Source organism: Neophocaena asiaeorientalis, unplaced genomic scaffold (genome assembly GCF_003031525.2).
Source record: "Neophocaena asiaeorientalis asiaeorientalis breed wild unplaced genomic scaffold, Neophocaena_asiaeorientalis_V1.1 scaffold134, whole genome shotgun sequence".
In the NCBI taxonomy this organism is placed as follows: Eukaryota; Metazoa; Chordata; class Mammalia; order Artiodactyla; family Phocoenidae; genus Neophocaena; species Neophocaena asiaeorientalis.
This window is the reverse complement of record NW_020185339.1, coordinates 2569799-2596124: the sequence shown is the minus strand read 5'-3', so window position 1 is coordinate 2596124 and position 26326 is coordinate 2569799. Positions and strand designations below refer to the sequence as shown.

General features: G+C 36.3%; 1 protein-coding gene across 1 annotated transcript in view; it reads left to right on the top strand.

Moving 5' to 3' along the window:
• Positions 1 to 26326, top strand: part of METTL25 (methyltransferase like 25) — a 93623-nt gene that overhangs the window by 52682 nt on the left and 14615 nt on the right. Inside the window, exons 6-8 of the mRNA XM_024736753.1 lie at positions 4637 to 4731; positions 8155 to 8184; positions 12835 to 12908. Coding sequence (XP_024592521.1) covers positions 4637 to 4731; positions 8155 to 8184; positions 12835 to 12908 — 199 coding nt within the window. The remainder of the gene's footprint in view (positions 1 to 4636; positions 4732 to 8154; positions 8185 to 12834; positions 12909 to 26326) is intronic.

Sequence of the window (26326 nt, the reverse complement as noted above, 5' to 3'; positions counted from 1 at the left end):
ATTTGTAGAGACGTGAGTGGACCTAGAGACTGTCATACAGAGTGAAGTAAGTCAGAAGGAGAAAAACAAATATCATATATTAACGCATATATGTGGAATCTAGAAAAATGGTACAGATGAACCCATTTTCAAGGCAGAAATAGAGACATAGATGTAGAGAATAAACGAATGGACATCAAGTGGGGAATGCCGGGCAGGAGGGTGGTGGGATGAATTGGGAGATTGGGATTGACATATATACACTAATATATATGAAATAGATAACCAATAAAAACAAATCATATCTCATGTAAAAAAAAAAAGACTAAGAAATGAAATAGAAGAAAAAAACAAGAGGCTTCATCTACTCCAAAATTATCATTTAAAGATAGCATGAAAGTGCTCATAAAGGAAAGCAACTTAATTCGCTGATAAGGAAGTTTAATGCCCAGTTTAACTAGATTTCAATATAAGTATATGAATACAGTTAAATAGGAGACCGAGACTTAACAATAGAAATGGTGAACACAGTAACTTTGATTCAGGACGTAGAAGGGAGCCTCATTCTTCACTGCAGTCAGAATGAAGCTGGTGAAATAGATTCTAAAGATTATATTGAATCAGTATATGAAAGGCTTTGTTTGCGGGTGTCTCTCTGTATCAGTTTTTTGCACTTGTTCTCTTACAAACTGAACACCTGTGAGGCTACTGTGACCTCAGTCAAACAGGAAACTGTGATGCAGACTCAGAAAACTTCAAGGTGGTTACACAATCATTGGGTTGTCCAGAGGAGTGAGTCTCTAATGTGGTTTCACATAGCCCTGAGCCAAGGCTGGCAGTTGCTGTAAACTGCCCTAGGACCTTAAAGTTCATGGGTGTTTTGGATAGAGATTTGGGGAGCCATGTGCATGGAGTAAGACTGCCCTTCAGCTGTCCTTCACACTGTTATGTAGGGTTGAAGGGAGAACTTTCTTAACACACAGGTTAAGGGCACCCTTCGGTAGGCCTTCACTGTGGTGGCAAAGGTAAGTTTTATGAGCCCTAAGGAAGACAGTAACTCTCCTCCCTACCTCTTTACCTTCATCAACACAAGTTAAGAAACATGCTTGCCATCTTTCAGCCTCCATTTCTCCAGTGACAGCCCTGTGTGCTCAGTATGTGACTGCTCCCCTGCTGGTTCCATGCTATATCATCTGAAATCAAGAGGAATGCCAGGAGTCCTGTGAAGATGTGTCTGCATCTTCCCTTTATCAACTGTCAAGCCCAGAACTCTGTATTCCCCTGAAAAATTCCTTCCTCCGCCCCTACCACAACACTCACAGCTTCACCGCTATCTCTCTAAGGATGGTAAAGACCAAATCCCATCGTGCCTTTGATCCCCATTCATGTCAGCCCTCACCAGAAACCCTGGCCTCACGATTCATTCCTGATTTCTGGGATTCTCATCAAATGTATCTCTATATGTCCTTTGTTCTGACTAGTCTTCTACCTCTCCTCAATTCCAAAATGTTCTGGAATTTGGTCATTCATTACTAAAAGTGTCTTTATCTGCAGCCTATTCTCTGAAAATTCCTTTATTGTCTAATCAAAACTTAGCTCTTTGCTGAGGAAGCATACTTCCCATCCTCATCGAGCAGTGCATTTTTCTGTCTCAGTTCCCTTGTATGAGGTAATTAGCCTCTCGATTGCTACTTCAAGACTGTATGCATCATCTAATGCTGTTTCAGAAATCACCACAAAACTGAATGGCTTAGAGACAGAATAAATTTTATTATCTCTTACAGTTTCTATAGGTCAACAATTTGAGAGTAACTTTGACATGGATTTCTTAGATTTTTTTTTTTCCTGGAAATAATATACCCCTTCCATTGTAATATATTTTCCAGAAATACTCTTCCCATTTCAATCTAATGATAAGTTATAATTTTTCTCAGTCAGTTTTTTTTAGATTATTATTGGCAGAGGAAATTTCTACTGTTTTCAGACAAGTAGACCTGCTTTTTTCCTGGCGACATAAGGTGAATTGCAGAGCAATGATGGCGCACTAATTATAATTTTCATTACAAATGCATTGCTTGTTTCTTAAGTGGGATTCTTTTCATGTTCTGTAGTAAGTTGACTTTCATCTCTTCTTTCCCCCTAGTAGAAGTTTATTTTGTAGGTATTTGGTTGGGATATTATAAGTTGAGAAATTGCTGGCTAATCATTTTAAATGGTAAAATGTTCTGGTATTATGTTTTTGGAGATAAACTGTATCCTGTTGGAAGCACTTTGTTTGTTTGTTTTTCATTGTCTTCCCCTAATATTTACATGGCTTGCTTCCTCGTTTAAATCTCTGCTCAAATATCACATCCTCAAAGAAGACTTCTGTATTAATTAGGGCAGAAGTATTCAACTAGTGTGCTGTGGATGCTATATGGGAGTTCCCGGGATACTGATTCCTTCAACCCCTGGGTTTTGCCTCAACACAGTTATCTGTTTATTCCACTGTGATGTACAAAATTTGCCATATTCCCAGAGGGCTGAGCTACAAAAAAAGTTTGGGAAGCATTAAGATAAAGATTTAGGTGCAAAATGGGTTCAAACCCAAAGTAACAGTGACTTCAACAAGACAGATGGATATTTCTGTTTCAGTCCAGAGGTAGACAGAGTTAGTAAGGGAGGTCTGCACCAAAAAGCCTTCCAAGAACCCAGAATCCTTCTATTTTGTTGCTCCACCGTCTGCTTGCCAACATGAACACATTCGAGGGATGAAGTAGGGTGGAAAGTGTGGGGGAAAGATCATGCCCCCCCCCACTCCTCTTTGAGCATTTGCACACATCATTTCTGCCCTCATCCAGTTAGCCAAAACTTACCCTCTAGCTATCCTAGTGACTGCATGGGAGTCTGGGAATTGCAGTCTTTAACCCGAGCAGCTGAATAGCCAGGTAAAAATTGAGTGCTGTTACTACAAGGAAGGAGAGAACAGATGGGGGAAGGGAAAGAACTAGCTGTTTTATTGGTTAGCACTTTTCCTAACACTCTCAATAAAAGACCACAACCCCATTTCTCTAGCCCCTTACCCTTTACAGTAAAGTTTAGATATTTCTTTCTTCAGTTGTAAGAAAAAAATTGAAGTACTTAGAGTAGCCCTTTGATTTAGCAATAATCATGTTTCAGTTAAATCATAAAGCCTTCAGTAAAACTCAAACTGCTGTTTCAAGGCATCTTGGAAATTGACAGAGAAGTAGTCCAGGGTCCCTAGTTACTGGATAGGCTTCAAGGGCTCCATGATTCCTGGGCACTTGTAAAGTGAAATTGTTTATATAGCCTGGTGGTTAAGAGCATGGCCCCTGGTGTCAGACTGCCTCGGTTTAAATTCCAACTCTGCCATGTGCTAGATTTGCAACTTAGGCAGTTTTCTTAACCTCCCTGTGCTCACTTTCTCTGTCTGAAACATGAGAATAATAGTATACCTATTTCACAGAATTGCTGTGGGGACTAGTTAATACATTTAACGCTCTTAGCATTTAAAGCTAGTTATTACATTTAAAGCACTTACAATAGTGCCTAACCATATTAAGTGCTGTATAAGTACTAGCATTATTATTATTTATATTCCTAGGGCAGGGTCAGTATCTTCCATCTGAGTATCAATAACGTCTATTGTAAATCTTACTTTAATACCTGAAAGAAATCACTATCACAGGCTTATGATCTGCATGAAATTTAAATTTTCTCTATTTTAATAAAAAATCATTTGACCTTTCATAACACAGAAGTTTATTTAGTGGAATCTACCTCAACAGTATTTTCTTTTAAAGCATTTTCTTGTTTTCTAGTTCTGTTTTACTTAACCTAATAGAAAATTTATATTCATCTCAGTTTTCTTTTAATTGCCACAGTTTTGATAGGCTTCAGCTTTTCTAGACTTTAATTTAAAATAGAAATGTTTTTTTTCCTTTTGAGAAACCCTGTGCAGTTAATAGTTGTACATAAGGGGCTTACACATCTGCAAGTTGCACGTGTAACTCTGTTAGTGAGTTGGGCAGCAGATACCTGTGATTAAGCAGAAAATGTTGATTTTTTTGTTGTTACTCGAACCATAAATGCAGTTGAGCCAAACTGAATCACAGTTGAAAATCTTACAGCCTGTCAAGGGAGTGAAAAAATAAGAGCCTATACAGCTGTTCATTTTCTGGAAAGTGAACATCGTGGCTGGAAAAAAAATTGGTGCTTCAACATTGTTAGGAATGAATTAATATTGTTCTATAATAAATTGCCAAATGTCACATTTAATAAACCATTTTATTAGAAAGTCGGGTCAGCAGTAAATGCCCAGTATCTCATTACTTATCTTCTGTAGTTACACTGAACATGCAAAGTATTTCCATTTTAAATTGCTTTTGCTAAATATTTGAGAAATAATTTTGGCAAATTGGTTGGTATCAGACCTGGAGCTTAAATACAAAACAGCTGTTGTTGAGAAAATACCATTTTTATAACATTAATATGCTTTTAATTAACATACTGGAATGAACTGTTAAACATTACCACTTACATGTTTAACTACTGTTTGACTTTCAAATGACTGATTTGCTTTCTCAATAGATTATTTACTTTAACTAAAAGAGGAAGAATTTTATTTAAATAATCCATATTTTTCTTCCATCTGCAGAATGTACCCAAGAAAAGTGGGGATTTCCAATGTGCCACTATTTAAAGGAAGAGAGATGGTGCTGTGGCCGGAATGCCAGAATGTCAGCATGTTTGGTATGACTGTTTTTTTTTCCTGGACTTAGAGTTTTATCCAGATGTTGCAGAATTTTATTTATTTATTTTTGGCTTCATTAAATGCCAAATTTTGCAGAGTGTCATAATTAATGTTTTAGTGCATTGCAAATTATGAGGAAAAAAATGACTTACCCTTCCAACATTACTCATTCTGCATGCAGTGTGATAACAATTTATAATTATACTGTAATTCTACATTATAGTACTTAATTTCTTACATATAATTACTTTAATTATCATACAAAATGTACCAACAACCAAGTCTTAAACACAGAATTACTGTAGTGCTTTATCCACAGCTCTGTGTTATGTTTGTGTTTGTTTGTAGCAGATCATTTGGCCTCCTAATTTTTTATAAAATGGGAAAAATATTATTTAGCTACCTGGGATATGAAGTAACTAGTTAAGTGAAATCTTTATTTAGCTCGTGTCCTTAGACCTAGAACACTTTAGCCCACAGTCTTCTCTGTTTGTGGTGTCATGTTGGTTTAAAAAGGAACAGATGCCAGTTAAATGGTGTAAGTGGACTTTGTCATCATAAATTTAAAATATAGCTTTTAAAATAATGTGTTTAATGCCCAATCCCAAGATAAATTAACTATTTTGTAGTCATTATCTCAATATTTTTTATACTGCCAGTAACACAGCAATATAAAAAAGTGTTCCAGTGTTCTGGGTCACATATCTGAGAATTAACTTCGAAATCTTATTTATGCTCAAATAATGATTTCCTTTTGTGAGTCCTCTTAAAATACTTTTCTGGGAATTTGCCTTTCTTTCATTATATTTGTAAATGATACTCATTTAGGGTCTTGTTAGAATGGGAGGTCATTCTTGGAATGACTTGGTTCCCAGAATGCTGGCAGCTTATACCCTCTAGGCAGGAAACTGAAGTAGTCTTTTATAGGGAATCTGATTAGCCTAAGAGAAAAGACTAAAGATATTGGCATTAGGGATTTCACAATGAAATAGGACCTTTGTGGTGACATCCACAATTAAAAGTCCTCACTCATAAGCACAGTGCTTCTAATCAAGTTTATGATAACCGCATTTTAATTATCAAAAAGTCAAGAATCATTAGTTGTCTAAGAAAGTCTAACATGAAAGAAAAGAGATCAGATAAACAAATAGAAGAGTAGCAACTTGGAATAAATGGATACTATCCAAAGTAAAATAAAATAACTATTAGTATCCCTTAGAAAAATAAAATGATATAATATATCCACAAAATAAAAATGTTTGCTATAAAAATAAACATTCAACAAACCAAAAAGAAGAGTTTTTGAAAAATAAATTCCAGAATGTAGAATTTGTCAACCGTGCCGCAGTTAAGAACTTTGCCTGACCAATGTCAGCTTCTCATGGAATGCCCCTCTCCTAAACTCTATCCCTGTCTTTGCTCACCTTGACTTCTTTTTTTGATGCTAATCTAGGAAAGTCTAAGGAACATATTTCTTTTGGTGCATCTTGTTTTATTGCCTTTTGCTCCATAACTGACCTTTTCTACAAATATTCAAAACTTAAGGGGTTGAGAGAGAGAGAGAGAGAGAGAGAGAGAGAGAGAGAGAGAGAAGTATACCTTTCTGGTGACACTTTCAGATAAATTGTTAAGGGTACTAACCAGAGGGGAAAATTTAATTACATTAGTGCAATCTTGTCAGCATACTTTTAGCCTGATAAAACTGTAAAATATTTTAGATTAGTATGAAATGAATACTTGGTATATTTATTGGCCAAGAAAAATTATTAATGTTTGTAAGAAACTGCTTATCACCTACCTGATTATCTTTTATTATGTAATCAGAATTTATCATTGGTATTTCTAAAACACACACATCAGCAACACATACCAAAAGTAGTCCTGAGTTATATGAGATTTTTATTGATGCCAAATCATTTATTATTAAAAACTTTTGTATCTTTATTATTGATAGTTTGGCCTTTTAGCAAAGCAAGTAACACAAAAATTAATCTGAACACAACCAGTACTGTAAATGAAAACTCAGTGTTTTCTTCAATAACATACTTGTTCTGGGCCTGTTGCTACTTAATTTAATACAAAAATTGTATAATAACTATCTTCTGTATTCATAACACTCTGGTTCTTGATGTAAATGAAGGTATCCTTGAAGTCAATGGAAAAATTACATTTTTTTTCTTCAAAAAATTTCTTTAAAGCAAGCTTTTATACCATGAACTCATTTTCCCACTAACTCTTCATGGTGTGAGGGCATGAGAAGTAAACCGGGGTTCAGAAAACAAGTTTTTAGTTCCTATTCACCTGCTAACTAGCTGTGCAGCTTGTGTCAAGACCCTGCCATTGTCAGTGACCTCGTGCATCTGAGAAAATTGCACTTGGGATAATCTGCACATTTTCTTTCAGTTTTAAAAGTACACGATTCAGCTGTATCTAAAAAGTATTATTTATGAAGACATAGCCATCTGAAGCAAATATGAGTACTTTAAATTTGTGTAGGAAGTATATGCACTGTTACATTTTACTGTTTTTCTTTATGTTTGAAATATTTTCTAACGAAAACTTTAAAAATAAAATCTTAGCTAAAATGTTATATCTAATTTAGTTATAAAACAACGTAAGTGTAGAAATGCATGTCTAAAAAGTTGAAAGTTTCAGAAGGCCCTATTCCATTTTTAAATTATAACAAATCCTTTCATGTATGTTAGATTATGAGTATTTATGAGAAATATTGGGAAAATTTTATAAAATATTGGGAAAATTTTATAATTTTTTTTATAAAAGTGTTTTGAATTTTAAATAAATATCAATGTAAAAGCAGCTACATATAAAATTGCAAAAATATGTATTACTTTCTCTTATGGTGACTTGATCATATGTGAATTTGATTTGAATTTGACCATGCAGACCAAAAATATATGTACTTTTCTAAACTAAGATTTCAACTATAATCAGTTCAATATAATCTTGTTTAATAAAAGATGAAATTATATGTTTATAAAAAATTGGAAGAAAATAAGTTAAAAAGTAGGACGTATATAAATATGTTTATGTATGTCTATACATAATAATAGTTTTGGATTTATTTGATTGTTTTAGCTGCAATAAAAGTGAGCCAAGAATATGTCATTTTGTTTCTTTCCTGTTTTCTAATTCCTTCTAAAATTCAAGGAGTGTATACAGTTGGGGTGTGTATGTGTTTGTGTGCATGACACACATCCATATTTCAGCCCTAAATTATACAAGTGTACCAGTTAACATTCCTTAATGTTATTAACACTTTTAAGTGTATAAACTTATATGTTATCATTTAATTAATCTTTTTAAATGTCACTTTTACAAGCCCTTATACAGTGTGTTTATAAGTCTTATAAGACAAGACTAAATATATCAGCTGTCTTTGTCTTATTTTTTTCTCCTTAAAGGCACTGGAGCGCGTTGCAGTCGGCCAAGGGGTAAGTGAGCGTTTTTACTCTAATCCAACTGATGAATGTGATAGTTTTTCTCAAAGTACTCTTCATACTTGACCTGCTGATGAACCTAAAACCTGATGGATTTTTATAAGTATCACCTGTTCTTGTCACCTATTCATATTCAAACTTATACATTTTCTGTAAGTTTACTTTAAAAGAGAATTTACTTTAAAAGAGAATTCTCAGGAAAAGTAAATTGAACTTTTAGGAAAACTTCCACATTATACTCTTGTACTAATGTCTCATTTATTCATACTATATTAAACAGTCTATAAATATTTCTAAAGAATGTTATTGCTGACTGTCAGGCTTTTATGGGCTTAGTTCAAGCAAAGATAAACAAGGTATAGCATTCAATTTATTTTTTAACTATAGTCCAAACCACACATTTTAGTTGGTTGCTTTTTAACTTTCTTCTTTATTGACTTCATTAGTCATTAGTTGCAAAAAACAAATGGGTTTTTACATATAAACAGATGTTAAATGTATCCTTCACATATTCATGTAATTGCCTTTTCCTCTACCTTAAGATTTATGAAACATATTAGGAATTTTAAAGTATTTTTTTAAGAGTTCCTTTTAAATTTTTCACAAAAGTTTTCTTATTGCCCTAAATTTTAGAAATTTCTCTTTTGCTTATTTTCAGGGAGGATTAATGTGTCAATTTGAATTTTAAAAAATAATAGTAGCAACAGGTATCATTTACTGAGTGCTTTCTCTGGGCCAGACACAATGCTAAGAATTTTGTGTGTTTTTTTTTTTAAATACTCATTATACCTATCTGAAAATTGATAAAAACTGATTTTTTAAAGGCATTTGAGCATATTGTTTAAGTGTGTAAGCTTTAGTCTCAGACTGCTGGTTTGCATCAGCAGTCTGCTGGTCTTCATCAGTTACTGGCTTAGTGATCAGAGACACATCATGATTTCTCCATAGCTTAATTTCTTTATCTGTAAAATAAAAAAATAATAATAATAAAAAAATAAGGGTAACAATAATACCTTCCTCATAGAGTTTTTGTGAGGATTAAATGAGTGAAAGATGTAAAATGCTTAAAACCATGTCTATCACGTAGTAAGTGTTCAATAAATATCAACTGTTGTTACTGTTACAGGTGGTTAATAATTATGATCATGAAAATAATACCTAAGTTTAACACAGAGCTTACCAAAGTACTGTTCAAAGTTTTCTTCATCAATTAAAGTGCTGCATACATGGCCTGTGAGATCGGGACTATTATCCCATGATACACATGAGGAAACTGTTAAGTAGTGAACACTGAGATTTGAGTCTCTTGACTCTGGAGCCCTAGCTCTTAACTACAGTACAGATCAAAATAGTGGTTCCTTTGGGGTCTGGAAGAGGAAAGAGCCTTAATCATAATAGTGCCCCAATGCATTTGTGCTCTGTTTTTCAATTTCCCAAGGGCTTGTTCATGTTTACAGTCAATCTTATGAGTTGGGTATTCCCCAGACTTACATGAGAACATGATATACAGCAGAAGTTTAGTGGTGCATTCTAGCTCAGTTAATTGCAGTGTTCTTTTAGCTTAGTGCCCTTTCCACTAGACCTGTAAAATGCATGTCTAATATATATATACACACAGACACACACACACACACACACATATATATATATATATATACACTTTAAGGGTGTACTCTTTCTGCTCCCTCCCATTTTAAAATGCATTAAACTGTTAAGTTGATTTATCACTTGTGAAGGAAAGAAAGTAAACTCTGAGCCACATCTAGCTTATTCCTGGAGTAGTCAGGCGCAGGCTTCTCGGGAGATGTTGACTTCCTTCCCACTTACCCCCATCTGTATTTATCAGGATGGATAGTCCTAGTTATTCCAGGAATGCACATTCGAAGGCACTTCATAACTCTCCTTTCTCTTAGGAAACAGCTGTAAAGCTCTTATTTACTCAGGGTAACTTGGGAAATGATGATTTATTCTATCCTGTTTGTGTTCCTCTGTGCATTCCATTTTTGTATGTTCTCTTGCTTAAAATACATTTCTTGGTCTTTTTTGGTGGCCTTTCTACAATCAGTTTTTTGTTTCTTGCGGTACACGGGCCTCTCACCGTTGTGGCCTCTCCCGTTGCGGAGCACAGGCTCCGGACGCGCAGGCTCAGCGGCCAAGGCTCACAGGCCCAGCCGCTCCGCGGCATGTGGGATCTTCCTGGACCGGGGCATGAACCCGTGTCCCCTGCATCGGCAGGCAGACTCTCAACCACTGCGCCACCAGGGAAGCCCTACAATCAGTTTATAATAACAATATAAATATACATTTATTTCTAAATTATTTGGATACCATTTTACATAATTTTTCTAAAAGACATGGGAAAGGAGAGCTTTATTTATAAGAGTTTCTTTGCTTTCCTAAATGAAAGTATATAATAAAAAAATGAATGACACCCTATCCCTGCCAAAGTGTCAGAGAGGCAAAATAGCATCATGACTTGGTACTACTGGGACATCAGAGCTAGGCTTCTTCAGTTCAAATAACAGCTCGACTATTTTTAGGAGTTTCATATAAAATTTACATAAAAATGAAATTCCTCACAGGGAGATCAGCTCAGTGCTTTGTGATGAGGGTGGGATAGGGAGGGTGGGAGGGAGGGAGACGCAAGAGGGAAGAGATATGGGGACATATGTATATGTGTAACTGATTCACTTTGTTATAAAGCAGAAACTAAGACACCATTGTAAAGCAATTATATTCCAATAAAGATGTTAAAAATAAATAAAAATCCTACCTATTATAGCTAATCAACTAAAAAGTTAAGAACTTTGTAAGCCATTTATAATACTAATATTTCACTTCATGTAATAGTTTATTTCCCAAAATGCCTTGTATTTCAGTAGAACAGTATAAGAGTAGGTGTTAATATATGAAAAGGGATTTCACCATTTTTGTGAGAGAACTGAAAGGATTTGGGAAAAGTGGGGAGCAGATGATAGAGATCTGGGTCACTGAAGAAAAAAATTACTCAAGATGAAAAAACATCAAATGGAAAATATATCCAGAGAGAGGAAATTCTTAATGAAATGTTTGGAGAAATCTTCAAGAAAGGAAAGTTTAGAAATCAGATTTTGTCTCAAGTCAAGAAGTTGTATTTGGAAAGAGATTTTACATAAGGAGTGTGCCTTTTGAAGGTTATAAATTTTAGTGTGAGCACTCAGGTATGTATTTGTGTCTGCTTTCATTGAGTTATTTTAGGAGTTGAGTTGGAGACTGTGGTATCCCTAACACCGTTTCCTACTGTAATCACCCTCCTCACTGTTGTCAACATCCAGAGAGGATATAACTTGTGTTGTTCAAAGTGCTCTGCCAAGACCCTACAAGTCAGACATTCTCCAGTGACTTAAGGAGGCAATGCCGTTGGGTGAAGACCCAGGATAATAATGGTTGACCCTCGACTCCCAACTTGTGGTTTTTTGTAGTCTCAGCACCTGGGGCCCATAGTGTAGGAACTTGATGTTAGATGGGGGAATGGGACAGTAGAGTAGGTTTTCTGCCTGAGCACACAGGCAAAATTTTATTTTCTGTTAAACTCCACCTGAATCCAGATGTGTTCTCATTGAAAACAAATGAAGATAACAATTTGGGCTCAGAAGGAGAATAGAAGTTACAAAAGGATAACTCAGTGAAGTACACATTCCACTGAACTCTATCTTTAAAACATTACCCATAGTTGGAGAGTTTTTAGTTTTTAACTTACTTGACTTCTCAAAAGCATTCAGTATTGCCAGCCTCCCTCCATATTTGCTCATTTTTCCTTTTTTTTTTCAATAATAACTTTGCATGGAAGCAAGGTGGTTGTTGCTGATATCTCTGTTGGATGGGGATGTGGATGGAGTTTTGGCAACTTTTTGTATTTTCTTAGTTTAAGGGTACCTCTTACATTGCTACAGTGAAGCACTCTTTCTTTTATGTATAGTACTTTTTTACCTTCTACTTTGAAACTCTTATGCGTCATTAGGGACCTTCTCTTCAGCCATTCCTTTTTTCCTACCTTTGCACCTTCACAGACACTTCCCGCCTCTTTTTCCCCAGGAAATGAAGTCCTGCTGAGACTTCAGTCTCTGATCTCATGTTCTTTCCAAGGCCCTTCTTTTCAACTCTGTAGTAGCAATGCTGTGATCTTTTAGGCCTCAGACATATTTTAGTATGTCCTTACTTAGGGTAGTACCTTCTCTCTCTGGCTGTGAATCCTTGGTAATATCTCTAATCCACTACCATTAGGAAAGATGCACATTCTTATCTCTTTTGCACACATCCTACATGTCTGCTCTCTTATACAGGACTGACTTGGTTGGTCATGAAGTTTATTTCTACGTTTTTAACTGATAACCACTCCATTTGGGACATTAGCTAATTTTTCTTTGATTATTTCTTTTATTCCTCATCCACTACTACTTCTTTCATAGTTTCTTCTATTTTCTCAATGAGAACTAGCCTCCAAGTACCTTATAACTTAGAATAGAAAAGTTATAAAATTATCCCCTATGTTTAGCAACAAACTCAGGTTTCTAACATTCACTTATGGTTCTGACTCTCAAGTATTGATTTGATTTCTCTTTTTTATTTGTTTCTTGTGCTCATATATATCTGCATTTTTTTCAGCTGCCTACTGAATCACTCTTCTATCGTGCCGTACTTCAGGATATTATTAAAGATTGTTATGGCATCACCAAATGGTATGATGATTTCATTTCAATAAGAATAACTATCCTGTATTATAAGTGAAGTGACTTTTAGTTTTCAGGTGAATTCATTCAGGGTCACTGTTATTAGTAGAAGAAGCTTTGAATTTGAGCGTGCTTTCAGTAAGTAACAAAGAACTATGCAGCAACCGTATCTTAGGTTAATCATTATTAAAGTAAGGGGTTCTAATGATTCCCTTTTGTCCTGAAAGGTTGTTGTGATGATAAAGAAATATATGTAAAATGTACTTCAGAATTTGAGAAGTATTGAAATGTTATATGTAAGTAATTCAGTGAATATAATATTATAATATGAGCAGGGGTTATATTTAAAATATTTCACAACCACTACAGCATAAACACTTAACTAATCAGAACAGATATCAATCTTAAATAGCCAGTGTGGCCATTCATGTCTCTACTGGTAGAATAGTAGCCTTGCATATGTTTTGTTTCTGTTTTCCCCAGATAATGGCTGCCTATACAGAAAGGCAAGGATTAGGAGAATTTTTCATAATATTGGTTTAACAACTGCCATACTCAAGCATACATCTGCAGTCCCTTCAAGTTTCATGAATGTTTCTTTGTACTAGTTATAATTTTAGGATTCTGATTGCCATTTCGTTATAATAGGATTATTCTTCAAACTAAAATAGGGTAGTTTTCAAGTTCTCAAAAACAAATCCAAACTTATAACAGAAATAGAAGCTATTTTCAGATTAGGTATAATTTCTCTAAGAAAAATAGTCTATTGTTTTACTGAAAGAAATTATGACATACAAATATCTATATATACCATTGTTTTTGTTTGTTCTTTTGCGGTACGTGGGCCTCTCACTGTTGTGGCCTCTCCCGTTGCGGAGCACAGGTTCCAGACGCGCAGGCTCAGCAGCCATGGCTCACGGGCCCATCCGCTCAGCAGCATGTGGGATCTTCCCGGACCGGGGCACGAACCCATGTCGCCTGCATGAGCAGGCGGACTCTCAACCACTGCGCCATCAGGGAAGCCCAATATACCATTGATTTTAATTGTCATTTCTATGTAGATAACTCCCAAATCTGTGTCCCTATCTCCATTCTCTTTTCCATATATTGATCTTCAAAATGTCTGAAAGTGAATTTCTCATGGTTTCCTGAAAACTGGTTCCTTTCTCTAAACTCACCCCAAGATGCTTACCTTGTTGGAAAAAGTCACAAAATTGTGCAAATTCACGTCTACTCAAATATTGACTGCCTGCCTTCCTTTAAGACCTCAAATCTGTTCATTACTGTGTTTGTTGTTCTCTTGATGACCTCTTAAGATCATCTACACCCTTTTCTGAACCTTTCTTCTCACTTAAAAATTCAAACCTCTCCAATCCACCACATTCCTGCCTGCCTTTATTACTCAGTAGATGTTATTTAAGACTTCTTTGATTCCAGATCTTTATTGAGCTTTCAGCCATATTTGATCATGTAATAATTGTTTTCTCCAAACTCTTGTCCTCATTGTCTTCCATTAAGCTGCATTCCTCTAAGTTTCCTTTTCCTACCTTGAACTCTCATCTGTCTTTTGTAAGCATTTTTCTTCTTATTCATCCCCTTGGTATATCCAGAAATTCTCTAGTGTTTTATATTTAGCTGCTGTCTCTTTATATTTCCTCTTTCTCTTAACAGTTACCCTCACAACAAATAACTTAAATCATGTATCCAGCTCCTACGTCTTTTTTGAAGTTCAAATCTCTATTTCTCAGTATAGAGCAACAGCTTCTGAACAGCCTCACTTAAGTACCTTAAGCACCTTAAAAATACACCAGATTCAGCCATAGCCAAAAAACAAAGTCAGCTTCCCACCAATTCTGTTCCTCTTTCTGCTGTCTCTTGACCTCTTTTGTCATTTCTGGGGAATTGCATGACCATTATCAAGCTTTAGAAATCTTAAAATCATATTTGATTCTTTTCTTTTCTCATCATCAAACCACACATTCTAATTAGTTGCCAAGACTTGCAGGTGTTATATTTTTTAACCCAGTGGTTGTTCATTGTGGGGCAGGCAGCCTATCAGGTTCTGAATGCATAGGATGTAGTGTCCACACAGGAGCCTTCCATATTCTAGTCAGGATGACGTGTGCAGAAACCAAAGAAAATGATAGAAACCTGCTTCCAGTAACAGCAGACTAAGTAATTAGGGCTAACCCTCCTTCTGAGAAAAACTAAAAATGCTAGAGATGTGTATATATGCAAGTGTGTGGTGTGTGTGTACAAGTATGTGTGTTTGTGTATATGCAAGTATGTGTGTATTTAAATTTGTTTTTAATTGGTTTGAGAACATCAGAGACTATCAAGGAAATTAAAAATTACACAGCAAATATCTAGGAGAAGATGGAAACCAAGAGAAATGAAGCCAGCTTTTAGGGCTTCATTTTCCCCAAGATAGCATTTCTTAACTACGGAAAAGGGGAATTCCCTGGCAGTCCAGCGGTTAGGACTCAGCGCTTTCACTGTCCAGGCGCGGGTTCGACCCCTGGCCGGGGAACTAAGATCCCGCAAGCCGCGCGGCTCGGGCCAGCCAAATTTAAAAAAATAAAATAAAACAGCAATAACAACAACAGAAAAGAATGATCAATAGCAGCAATGTTTATAGGAGCAAAAGTCTAGGAATAAAAATTTCATTAATAGGAGAATGGATAAACTGTTGTGGAATACTGTGCCATAGTGAAAATGTATGAATTACAACTACATGCATCCAAGTGGATGAATGTTGTGAATCTAAACGTTATAGAAAAATTCATATATAATTTGGAAACAAGCACAAACGGTATAATTAATTCAGGAATGTAAATATGTGGTAAACAATCAAGAAAAGCATAAGAATGATAAACACAAGCAATATTCAGTGGTATAGTATCCTATGGGAGGGAGGACAACTGAGTGGACAAAGTGATGAGGTGGGGAAGATGAGGGGCACATAGGAATTTCTAGAGACCGTTAATGTTCTATTTCTCAAGTTTGGTGTTGCATGTAAGTGCTCATTTTATTGACATTCTTTATACCTTATACATAGTATTTTGTAAATACTTGTTTGTGTTCAACAGCAGTGAAATTATAATCTCATTTCAGGCTACACCCCAGGGTTAGTTGAACTACATATTATACTCCTAGTATCTGTTGCAGTCACCTCATTATAGTAATAAGGAAAATTAAGATGAAGTGGTTAAAAGCTTGTCTTAAGTCATACAGCCTAAAAGAACCAGAGCTAGGACCAAATTCATAGTCCACAAAAGTCTTCTTTTTAGTTTAAATTCTTTGGGATATTTTTAATATGAGTGGAGTTATAGGTCTCCCCTTGTTAACAAGATTAACTTGATTGGAATCTCTGGCCAGCAAGATTACTAAAGACAGAAAATGAGATCACTGAATTATTTCTTCTGCATTTTGTTTAGCTTTCCTTGCTAATTAAATAAATTATCTTCAAGTGATACACTGTTTGAGACTACTTGAAATATTATTCTGAAAGTTTCTTTAAGTTTAATTGTTTATATAACATAAGATTAGAAGTAAACTGGTTGTGCCTTTCTAAGAATTTGTCCATTTCTTCCAGGTTGTCCGTTAGAAGTAAACTTTTTTCATGGACTTAAAAACTATAGCATTTTTACTCTATTGTAATTGTGAATTAGCATTTAACACTTACGTTAAAACTCAATAATTTATATAATTTTTAAAATGTTATAATTAGTCCTTATCTGGAAACTTTCTAAGGGAATAAAATGCCAAAGAAAACATTTAATGGGATGTGGGTTAAGAATCCTTTAGAACACTTCAAAAGGGAGCAGAGAAATTGATGTGTATACTTTACTTACTTTATTATTCTCTTTCATAATGAGTACTGTAAACAGCTGTAGAAGAAATACATAAATTTTGATGCCTGTAATTATGAATTAGTTTAACTTTCATTACGATTTTGCAGTGATCAAATAGGTATGTGAAAAACCAGATCATGAAAACTGGCTCACCAAATTAAAGCTACTTATTTAGTCCATAATGTGTGGTCAGATTCGCAGGTCTGTATCTTTTAAATTGAAGAGTATTTTGAAGATTTTTGTAACTTCCTTAAGTGATTGCCATTTTCAGCAAAATTTTATGTTAAGTCTTAAGAAATACTTAAAGGTCCTTTAAGTCTTTCAGTAGGTATTAGCATATAAAACACAATATAAATAACTTCATAAGTATTTTCTGATGATGGAGAAACTGAACTTTGATACTTTCTGTCCTTCATGTGCTTATTTTTATTTAATATATGTCTACTTTACCTTTTCCTACAATTTCCTAAACTAATGTTGCTTCTTTGGAAAATGCTACAAGGAAACCATGTTCTTACAATTGTATTTTGGGGAAAGCATGTGGGTGGTGTTGGATTCACTTGAGTAGAATTTTAATTAGATCTAGTGCATTCACTTTTATTAAAAGAAAGAATACTGATTCCTTTTTAGCATGCTAACCATGCTTTATTCTGACAGAGGGCCCCCTTTTAATCTGTTCTTCAAGTCCCATCATTTATCTTTCAGAAACAGTTATGTCACTTTTCTCACTTCAAAATGTTTGATAAGTTCTCTTCTTTATACTCAAAAACTAAAATATCCTTATTATGGCATTCAAGGCCATTTCTAAGGTGCCACTAATGTCCTTTCCAGACTAATTCACCACCCCATTCTTTCTTCTCTGCACCCCAAGCAGCTGCCCATGTACACTGTTTGTATACTGGATTATTCATCATTTCCATGCAATTATTTTTGGACCTCGTATGCTTCCTTGGAGCTCCTTTGCCTACCTGAAATATTTTTCTCCCCATTTCTGCATCTTTTCTTTCCCTGACCCCTGGCAGGTAAAATCCTAGGCATTCTTTAAAACCCAGTTTGGAAGACATCTCTGGTATCTTTCTCTTCTCTGCCTCACTCTCTCCTCCCATAGTACTTAATCTGGGATTCACGGATCTCATTGAATCTGAATGTACAATGAGTTGTTTGTGTCTGCTCCTCTGCCACCTGGTGAGCCCTGATGGCCAGTTTTCAGCTTTATTAATTGAAGTCGTCTATCATAGTGGTTAAGAGCACAGATTCTGAAAATCCTCTTTGGAACCATTTTCCCGTCCAACTACTATCCCATATCTGTTCTTTCCTTTACTGGAAAACTCCTTGAAAGTGCTGCCAATTTCTTTCCCATTTCACTTGAATTCCAATCAGACCTTACTTCCATCACTCCATCAAACTCCCCTTTTCAGGGGCACTAATGACCCCATGTGGCTAAATCTCCTGGTCAGTTCTCAGTCCTCAACTTACTTAGCCTGCCATAAGTATTTCACACAATTTACCACTTTTTACTTTCATGTGCTAGAGAAAGTCCCTCATAAGATAGTCACCTTTTTCTTTTTTTTTTTCCAGTTTATTTTGCTGACTCATCTTCCTCTTTCAGACCTCTCATTTTTGGAGTGGTTTTTTCTATCAGTTCCTACTACGTAGGTGATCTCATCGTGTCTCATGGCTTTCAGTACCATGTATATGCTGGTGAATCTCAAATCTAGAGTCCAGTTAATAACAAGCGTATTCTTCTAGTTGCTCAGGCCAGGATAACTTTGACCTCTCTCTCTCACACTGCCTGGATCCAGTCCTTCAACAATTTTATAGTCTGTCTAATTAAATATATCTAAAATTCTACCACTTCTTAACCATCCTCAGGGCCACCACCCTGGTCAAAGCCACCATCATCTCTCATGTAGATTATTGTAATAACCTCCTAATTGGTTTTCCTGCTTCTATTTTTGCCCCCTAGAGTCTAATCTCCACACAGTAGCCACAGTGATCCTGTTAATATTTTTAAGTGAGATCTTGCTCACTGTCTTCCCATGGTTTCTTATTCACTTGGAAATAAAGCTAATATTTTCACTATGACCTACAAAGCCTTATATGATGGAGCTACTCATTATCTCGCTGATCTCATTTCTACTATTTTCCCGTTTAATGTCTGTACTGCTTTCCTTGGTATTACTTGAAAATACCAGGAATACTTTCTACCCCAGAGCCTTGCCACATAATGTGTCCTCTGCCTGGAATGCTCCTCACCAGATATCCACATGGCTAGTTCACTCTCTTTCTTTAGTTCTTTACTCAAAATTATCATCTCTATGATATCCACCATCAATCCTCTCTAACATTTCTTATCTGCTTTCTCTCCTCTGTCATCAGCTTCTCATTAGTTCATATTGCCATACAGTTAGTCCCCTACATACGAACGAGTTCTGTTCCGAGAGTGTGTTTCTAAGTCCAGTTTGTGCGTAATTGCAACAAAGTTAGGCTGAGTACCCAACTAACACAGTTGGCTATATAGTACTGTACTATATAATAGGCTTATAATACTTTCCACACAAATATACATAAAAAACAAACAAACACAAAAAGTAAAGAAAACATCTTACAGCACAGTACCTTGAAAAGCACAGTAGTACGGTACGACAGCTGGCATCCAGGGGCTGGCATCGCGTGAACAGGCAAGAAGAGTTACTGACTGGAGGAGGGAGAGGAGGTGGGAGATGGTAGAGCTGAAGGATTGTCAGCAATAGGAGACAGAGGGCAAGCTGCAATTTCACTCACGCCTGGCGTTGATGGCACAGGTTCTGGTTCCTCGCTGGATTCAATTCTATCTACCCTCTTGAAAAAATGATCCAGTGATGTCTGAGTAGTAGCTCTTTCTTTCTCATCCTAGAAGACATTATAGGAATGGATTGCATTCTGAACAGCTGATGCAACCTTTGTGTACCATTCTACATTCAGGTCCTGTGCCTCAGAAACGGTAACAGTGTGTCCTTAAATAAAGAAAATCCCCTTGCCGTTCCCTGTGACGTGAATGTCTTCAGTTCTTCAGTTACTTCTTCTTCCTTTTGTCACTCCACTCTCGATTATTTTCACCTTTGTTTCCATCATTATCGCTTGGCGCTTCTTAGCAGTACCAGCTACATCACCGCTGCTTTTACACTTGCTTCTGGACATCCTGGGCTTGTAATAAAGATACTGTACTTATTCATCATTTCCATGCAATTATTTTTGGACCTCGTATGCTTCCTTGGAGCTCCTTTGCCTACCTGAAATATTTTTCTCCCCATTTCTGCATCTTTTCTTTCCCTGACCCCTGGCAGGTAAAATCCTAGGCATTCTTTAAAACCCAGTTTGGAAGACATCTCTGGTATCTTTCTCTTCTCTGCCTCACTCTCTCCTCCCATAGTACTTAATCTGGGATTCACGGATCTCATTGAATCTGAATGTACAATGAGTTGTTTGTGTCTGCTCCTCTGCCACCTGGTGAGCCCTGATGGCCAGTTTTCAGCTTTATTAATTGAAGTCGTCTATCATAGTGGTTAAGAGCACAGATTCTGAAAATCCTCTTTGGAACCATTTTCCCGTCCAACTACTATCCCATATCTGTTCTTTCCTTTACTGGAAAACTCCTTGAAAGTGCTGCCAATTTCTTTCCCATTTCACTTGAATTCCAATCAGACCTTACTTCCATCACTCCATCAAACTCCCCTTTTCAGGGGCACTAATGACCCCATGTGGCTAAATCTCCTGGTCAGTTCTCAGTCCTCAACTTACTTAGCCTGCCATAAGTATTTCACACAATTTACCACTTTTTACTTTCATGTGCTAGAGAAAGTCCCTCATAAGATAGTCACCTTTTTCTTTTTTTTTTTCCAGTTTATTTTGCTGACTCATCTTCCTCTTTCAGACCTCTCATTTTTGGAGTGGTTTTTTCTATCAGTTCCTACTACGTAGGTGATCTCATCGTGTCTCATGGCTTTCAGTACCATGTATATGCTGGTGAATCTCAAATCTAGAGTCCAGTTAATAACAAGCGTATTCTTCTAGTTGCTCAGGCCAGGATAACTTTGACCTCTCTCTCTCACACTGCCTGGATCCAGTCCTTCAACAATTTTATAGTCTGTCTAATTAAATATATCTAAAATTCTACCACTTCTTAACCATCCTCAGGGCCACCACCCTGGTCAAAGCCACCATCATCTCTCATGTAGATTATTGTAATAACCTCCTAATTGGTTTTCCTGCTTCTATTTTTGCCCCCTAGAGTCTAATCTCCACACAGTAGCCACAGTGATCCTGTTAATATTTTTAAGTGAGATCTTGCTCACTGTCTTCCCATGGTTTCTTATTCACTTGGAAATAAAGCTAATATTTTCACTATGACCTACAAAGCCTTATATGATGGAGCTACTCATTATCTCGCTGATCTCATTTCTACTATTTTCCCGTTTAATGTCTGTACTGCTTTCCTTGGTATTACTTGAAAATACCAGGAATACTTTCTACCCCAGAGCCTTGCCACATAATGTGTCCTCTGCCTGGAATGCTCCTCACCAGATATCCACATGGCTAGTTCACTCTCTTTCTTTAGTTCTTTACTCCAAATTATCATCTCTATGATATCCACCATCACTCCTCTCTAACATTTCTTATCTGCTTTCTCTCCTCTGTCATCAGCTTCTCATTAGTTCATATTGCCATACAGTTAGTCCCCTACATACGAACGAGTTCTGTTCCGAGAGTGTGTTTCTAAGTCCAGTTTGTGCGTAATTGCAACAAAGTTAGGCTGAGTACCCAACTAACACAGTTGGCTATATAGTACTGTACTATATAATAGGCTTATAATACTTTCCACACAAATATACATAAAAAACAAACAAACACAAAAAATAAAGAAAACATTTTTAGTCTTACAGCACAGTACCTTGAAAAGCACAGTAGTACGGTACGACAGCTGGCATCCAGGGGCTGGCATCGCGTGAACAGGCAAGAAGAGTTACTGACTGGAGGAGGGAGAGGAGGTGGGAGATGGTAGAGCTGAAGGATTGTCAGCAATAGGAGACAGAGGGCAAGCTGCAATTTCACTCACGCCTGGCGTTGATGGCACAGGTTCTGGTTCCTCGCTGGATTCAATTCTATCTACCCTCTTGAAAAAATGATCCAGTGATGTCTGAGTAGTAGCTCTTTCTTTCTCATCCTAGAAGACATTATAGGAATGGATTGCATTCTGAACAGCTGATGCAACCTTTGTGTACCATTCTACATTCAGGTCCTGTGCCTCAGAAACGGTAACAGTGTGTCCTTAAATAAAGAAAATCCCCTTGCCGTTCCCTGTGACGTGAATGTCTTCAGTTCTTCAGTTACTTCTTCTTCCTTTTGTCACTCCACTCTCGATTATTTTCACCTTTGTTTCCATCATTATCGCTTGGCGCTTCTTAGCAGTACCAGCTACATCACCGCTGCTTTTACACTTGCTTCTGGACATCCTGGGCTTGTAATAAAGATACTGTACTACTGTACTCTATACAGTACTGTATAGTAAAATACACAAAAGCACAACCACTTGTAGAGGATTCACGCACATGACAATGTACGCCAGACACATGAACTAACTTACGTGATTGGACAGGCAGACTCACGTTCAACTCTTTATCGTTTGGTCATGTGACAACCACCACGTAGTAGATAGTTTTAGGATATAGAATCAGAAAGAAGTTTTGTTTGGCGTGGGGATTTTGGTTTGCTTGCTTGGTTTTTTCAGACAGAGAAACTTGAGCATTTTCCGATGATAAGAGTAAAGACTCAGTGAGTAAAGAGAAGTTAAAGATACATCAGAGGAGGCAGAACAAGATGGCATCCAGATCCCTGATCTTAGGCATTTTCTTGCAGAAAGCAATTATATTAACTATATTAATTATATTAACTAATTAACAGAGAGAAGGATTTCTATTTATTTTCACACACGTCAGCAAAAATTAAGACTGCAGTGATTCTGTGATGTCATAATGTATAACTGTAAAAGGTAGACTCCAAATCTTTAGCGTTAAATAATGAGAAAAATGCAATAGGCACTTACTAAAAATTAAAATTAAAAATGGGATTGCCCCATATTCCATTTGTTAACGGTCCTATTCTTTGCTTTTACTTTCTATATAGGTAAGTTTTGAGATTTTTTTTGCACCTGTCTCTTTTTTCTCTTGTTTCTTAATTACTAGAATTGCAGTATTTACCCTTAAAACTATAGACCCTCCTAAAGTCTGATGAGTGAAATATTCTTTTTCTTGTAGCTGCAAAAGAGCAGACTGCATTCTACATCATAAACTCTCTTTACAGCTATTATTTTTAAGAAGGTTGATTTGTAAGACACCCAGACTTTAGAGATTAGTGCCATGTCCTGCAAAAGTAACCTTTTACCTCCTAAAGTTCTAAAAGCCTGATTCATTATACTAAATCTTGTGTTGCTTTGGTAATAACATTTAAATTGACGTTCTGTTTCCTGTAAAATATACTTTTTTTTTCTTAAACCAAAATGGACTTATTGGTACTTCCCTTCTCCTTCTATACCATGAAAGTAATAAAACCATTTTTTCTGAATTTTTTAACAATAGCAGTCTATTTTCAAATACAGTTTTACATAGAACCAAATAAATTTAATAAATTTTAGAAAAGGACTTATTTCTTACACAATTATCCTTTTCATATTTTATGGAAAATTGTAACCCTTTAAAGTACCTCTTTGGAGTCCTTAAGGAGAACAGTTTTAAAAAAATTGTTGTAACCTATTTCTATATTTTACATGTTGGCCTAATTTTAGTATGTTACTTTTATAATTTTATCATTTATTTTATCAGTATTGCTGTTCACAGTACTGTTGGAAACTGAGACATTTTGAAACTTAATTCCTCCTCTAAGAAAGCTTACCCTAGTCCATTCCAGCAGCTAAAGCACTCCCTACTCTGTGCTGTATTCTGAGCACCATCTTGTGCTTATCACATTGAATTATAGCATTTGTTCACCTGTCTTCCTTTATAAACTGTGGATGATTCTACCCCTAGAACCCAGCACAATAACAGGAAAATGACCTCCAATCACTGAGTGTTTGTCAGACACTGAGCCAAGCATGGTACATACATAGACTCTTATCTTCAACCTTCTACTGCTGAACAAGGAGAGGCAAAGAGAGGTTTTTAAGTGGTAAATATGTGGTAGAGCAAGGAATCAAACTTATTTCACTCTTGAGTTCACATGGAGTCTACCTACTTCTGTTTGTCTGTAACACAGATGTAGACATTCTTCATCTGCAGTTTAACAATATCAAGAATAAATCCTGTTGAAGAATTGTGCCAGAGTTAATATTTAATAGTAGTTAATATCCCAGACTCTGAAGCCAGACTTCCTGAATTCGAACTGTGGGCAGTTTACTTAACCTCTCTGTTCTTTAGTTTCACCATCTTTAAAATGGGGATAATAGTGGGACCTACCACATGGAGTAGTAGTAAGGATTAAATAAGTAAATGCAGCAAAGGACTTAGAGGTCCTGGCACATCGTAAACATGAAATAAATACTAACTGTTATTATTTTGTTTACATTGCACTATTCCTTATATATTTGTTCAGTAGTTCTCTCTATATGTATTTTAAATCACATTTGCTTATTTGTATAGTTAAGCCTGCCTTCCTAACTCTGCTTGATTAGCAAATAGATCTATTTACTGTATTAACGCATTTCATGTTATAGTCTGACTAGATGTTTTTGTTTCTACAAGCTGCAAGAGATATTTATTTAATTATTTAATCCATTTATTGAGATCCTGCTATATTGGAGCATCTACGCTAGGCACAGGAGATATGGTCATGAGCAAAACAGGTGGAAACTCTGCTCTCCAGCTGCTCAGAGCAGTGATCTCAAACATATTTTTAAATTTCACATCTCTGTCAATAAACATTCTTGAGCATGCACCCCCAAAATGAATACTTAATTATTTGTAAGTGATATATGTATCTTTCTACTAGTCTATTGTATAGATTTTTAAATAAACTGAAAAATTGAAAGTAAAAAGGTAAAACTAAATAGAAATTAAAATTCTCATATTCTCTTTCCCTTGGGGTGTGTTCACCCCTCTTTGGAGGCCACTGACTTAAAATAAAGACAGACACTCAGAGAAACAAAAAGGAGTAAGCATGTGAAGGAATAGTTCTCTGTGTCAGGAGCCTAACTTCATCTGGGAGGCCAGTGAAGACTTTCCTAAGGAAGCAACATTTAAGATAGGATCTGAAAGGATGAGTTTGGGATTCCCTAGGCAAAAAGATTAGGGGTGAAGTGTAACACAAATAGTGTTTATAGACAAAAGCGTGGTGTGTTCAAGAAGCTAGGAAGACTGTCATTGTGAATGGAGAGGCAGTGTCCTAGGAGTGTTAGAGAGGTTGTCAGAATGGACCAGCTGGTACAAGGCTTATTATATACTATGTTAAGCATTTAGATCTTAATTCAGAGAGTCATGGGAAATTCTGGAGGAATTTAAGGAGAAGTAACATGATCAGATAATCACCTTTCTACTTCTATTTGGATGATATTTTTCTCCCTTACTGGTTGCTGCTAAAAACAGGTCCAAAATAGTATACCTCAGCAAAGGATTTGAGGGCCAAGTCTTATGTAGCAAATTATTGCTGAATACACTAAAAGTAATCTAATAATCATGTTGTGAGATTTTGTAACAGAAAAGGGGTAGTATATTCTGAAAAGAAAAAGTAAGACGAGGGCAAATTAAAATTTTAAATGTTTCTCTTTATTTTCAAGCAATCTGAAATACAAAACCCAGGAAACAAGTCAATACCACCTACACTTATACTGTCTACTGTCTTCAGCTTACAATGGTTAGCACTTTCCTGTGAGCTTCTCACTCTGGCTCTTTTAACTTTGTAATCGAAGAAAAATCCAAATGATAATTCCAATTATGATAAAAACAACAATCATGATAGCAAAAAAAACAACTCACATGGTGGCACAGTTCTGAGCACCTTACATGTGTTACCTAATTTCATCCTCACAGTGACTTTACAAAATTGGTACTATTAATATCCCGTTTTTATAAACAGGGAGCTAGTAGGTGATAGAGACAGACTGGAAGCTACACTCTTATCTACTGTGCTCTGCTTTCTCTCTTAAGCTACTCCATTAGGTGGTGATAGATGGTATAAAATAAGAACCAGGGGCTTCCCTGGTGGCGCAGTGGTTGAGAGTCCGCCTGCCGGTGCGGGGGACACGGGTTTGTGCCCCGGTCTGGGAGGATCCCGCATGCCGCGAAGCAGCTGGGCCCGTGGGCCATGGCTGCTGAGCTTGCGCGTCCGGAGTCTGTGCTCTGCAGCGGGAGAGACCACAACAGTGAGAGGCCCGCGTGCCGCAAAAAAAAAAGAACCAAAATCACTATCTCATGGGAAAGAATTTCTTGCCCCTCTGGATTAGAAAATAATAATAATAAAAGTTTAAAAACCTTTTAATATGAGGAGCAGGAAGTTAATATTAAATGGCTTTTTTTCTTTTTCTGGCTACACAGTTTATCATTTCAA